General features: G+C 43.9%; 1 protein-coding gene across 1 annotated transcript; it reads left to right on the top strand.

The window, feature by feature from the left end:
• Positions 1-787: 787 nt before the first annotated feature.
• Positions 788-1,483, top strand: LOC139849671 (uncharacterized). The gene has a single exon (XM_071839303.1). It carries the CDS (start codon positions 788-790, stop codon positions 1,481-1,483), a length of 696 nt encoding a protein of 231 aa, XP_071695404.1.
• The last annotated feature ends 686 nt before the right edge of the window (positions 1,484-2,169 follow it).

The following is a 2,169-nucleotide window of genomic DNA, read 5'->3' as shown; positions in this document are numbered from 1 at the left end:
ACAAGACGTGTCCAAAGGATAACTACCCTCTAGCCGAAATTGACTGGAAGGTCGAATCTCTCGCTGGGTTCAGATTTAAATGTTTCTTAGACGCGTACAAGGGTTATCACCAAATCCCCATGGCGCAGGAAGACGAAGAATAGACAGCGTTTCATACGGACCATGGCATATATTGTTACACAAAAATGCCGTTCGGACTTAAAAATGCTGGTCCTACTTATCAGCGCATGATCGACACGAATTTTGCTAAGCAGATTGGTCACAACTTGGAAGCATATGTTGATGACATGCTCATCAAAGGTAACAATGAGGAACAACTTCTAGCAGACATCCTCGAAACTTTCGATACCTTGTGCAACATTAACATGAAACTTAAACAATCAAAGTGCAGTTTTAGGAAGAAGAAGGATCATTCTTGGGGCAGGTGATTACCACTAGGGGAATCAAAGCTAAGCCAAAAAAGATCGTAGCTATCGAATGCATGCCGTCTCCAAAAACCAAAAAACAGGTTCAAAGTCTCAATGGAAAACTTGCCACGCTAACTAGATTCTTGTCAAGAGCTGCTGAAAGATCTCTCCTTTTCTTCAGCACATTAAATAATTGCGCGAAAAAGTCCGATTTCAAGTGGACAGAGAAGGCTGAAAAGGCATTTCAAGAAATGAAAGCGCTACTTAAAAATATCCCCACCTTAACTGCGTCAATTGCTGGAGAATCCCTCATCTTATATTTAGCAATTGTGTGAGAAGTTGTTAGTTCGGTCCTAATTGCTGAAAGGGATGGGGTGCAGATGCCCATATATTTCGTTAGTAAAGCGCTGACTGGGAGTGAGCTGAACTATCACCCAATCAAAAAGTTCGTATACGCGCTCGTGATTACTGCGCGACGGTTGCGGCGATACTTCCAAGCTCACCCCATAGTGGTACTGACAGATCAGTCGATCCGACAAATCCTGTATAAACCAGAAACGTCAGGACGATTAACGAAGTGGGCAATCGAGTTGAGAGAACATGAGATTAACTTATGTGCCAGAAGCGCAGTAAAAGGGCAAATACTAGCGGACTACCAAGGGGAAACCACTTCAGATATGTCGATTGTGCCTGACTTGGAGGATGTTACAACACTGACTCCCGAACTCTGGGAGTTGTATACCGATGCCGCGAGTGGTCTAGAAGGAGCGGGCGTAGTTTTATTGCTTACCGGCCCGAATAAGGAAGAACATACTTATGCGCTACGATTTAATTTCAAGGTGACAAACAGTGAAGCAGAATACGAAGCCCTACTGGCAGGGTTAAGGCTAGCCAAAGAAATTGGAGTTAAGAAACTCCAGGCGTACGTTGATTCCCAGTTAGTTGCTAACCAGATTAACGGCACTTTCGACGCTCATGATGAAGGAATGCAGGCGTACCTAGCCTTGGCGGGGTCCCTGATCAATGAGTTTGACGATTTTCAGATAAGCCAGATACCACGAAGTCGAAATAAATAAGCAGATGTATTAAGTAAAATGGCGGCGCTGACATTTAATCATCTTGAAAGAAAGTTCTGGTTGAGCAAGTCTTCAAGAAATCCATCGAACCTAATTAACTAGCTGCTGTCGTAGAAAAAGCTGAGCATTGCTGGATGACCAACATAATCGAATTCCTAAAAACGGGGTCGCTACTTGAAGATGACAATGAAGCCAAAAAGATAAGAGTCAAAGCTCCGATGTATGAACTGCGCGATGACGTTCTATATAGAAAATCGTAACTCGGACAAAGCTTTCGCTCTATTGGACCCAAGCAAGCCAAGAAAATCATAGATGAGGTTCATGCGAGAGCCTGCGCTTTGCACTCTGGCTTCAGGACGGTGACGGAAAAAATCAAAAGATTGGGTTATTACTTGCCAGCCATGTACAACGATGCGGCAGAAAAAATAAGGATATGCCAAGAATGGTAGCTACATGCGCCCATCAACAAAGCTCTGCGCCACCGAATGATCCCCATAACGTCACCATGGCCTTTCTGCAAATGGGCTATTGATATAGTAGGACCATTCCCTTCCGGATCGGGGAGCACTGACTACTTGGTAGTTGCGATTGACTTCTTCACCAAATGGGTAGAGGTAAAGCCTCTAAACAAATTCACAAGTAAGAAGGTGAGAGATTTTTTCTGGGAAAGTATTGTTGCAGGTTTG

This window comes from Rutidosis leptorrhynchoides, chromosome 5, assembly GCF_046630445.1.
Source record: "Rutidosis leptorrhynchoides isolate AG116_Rl617_1_P2 chromosome 5, CSIRO_AGI_Rlap_v1, whole genome shotgun sequence".
Classification (NCBI taxonomy): Eukaryota; Viridiplantae; Streptophyta; class Magnoliopsida; order Asterales; family Asteraceae; genus Rutidosis; species Rutidosis leptorrhynchoides.
The sequence above is the reverse complement of the archived record's forward strand: the minus strand, read 5'-3'. Positions and strand labels throughout refer to the sequence as shown.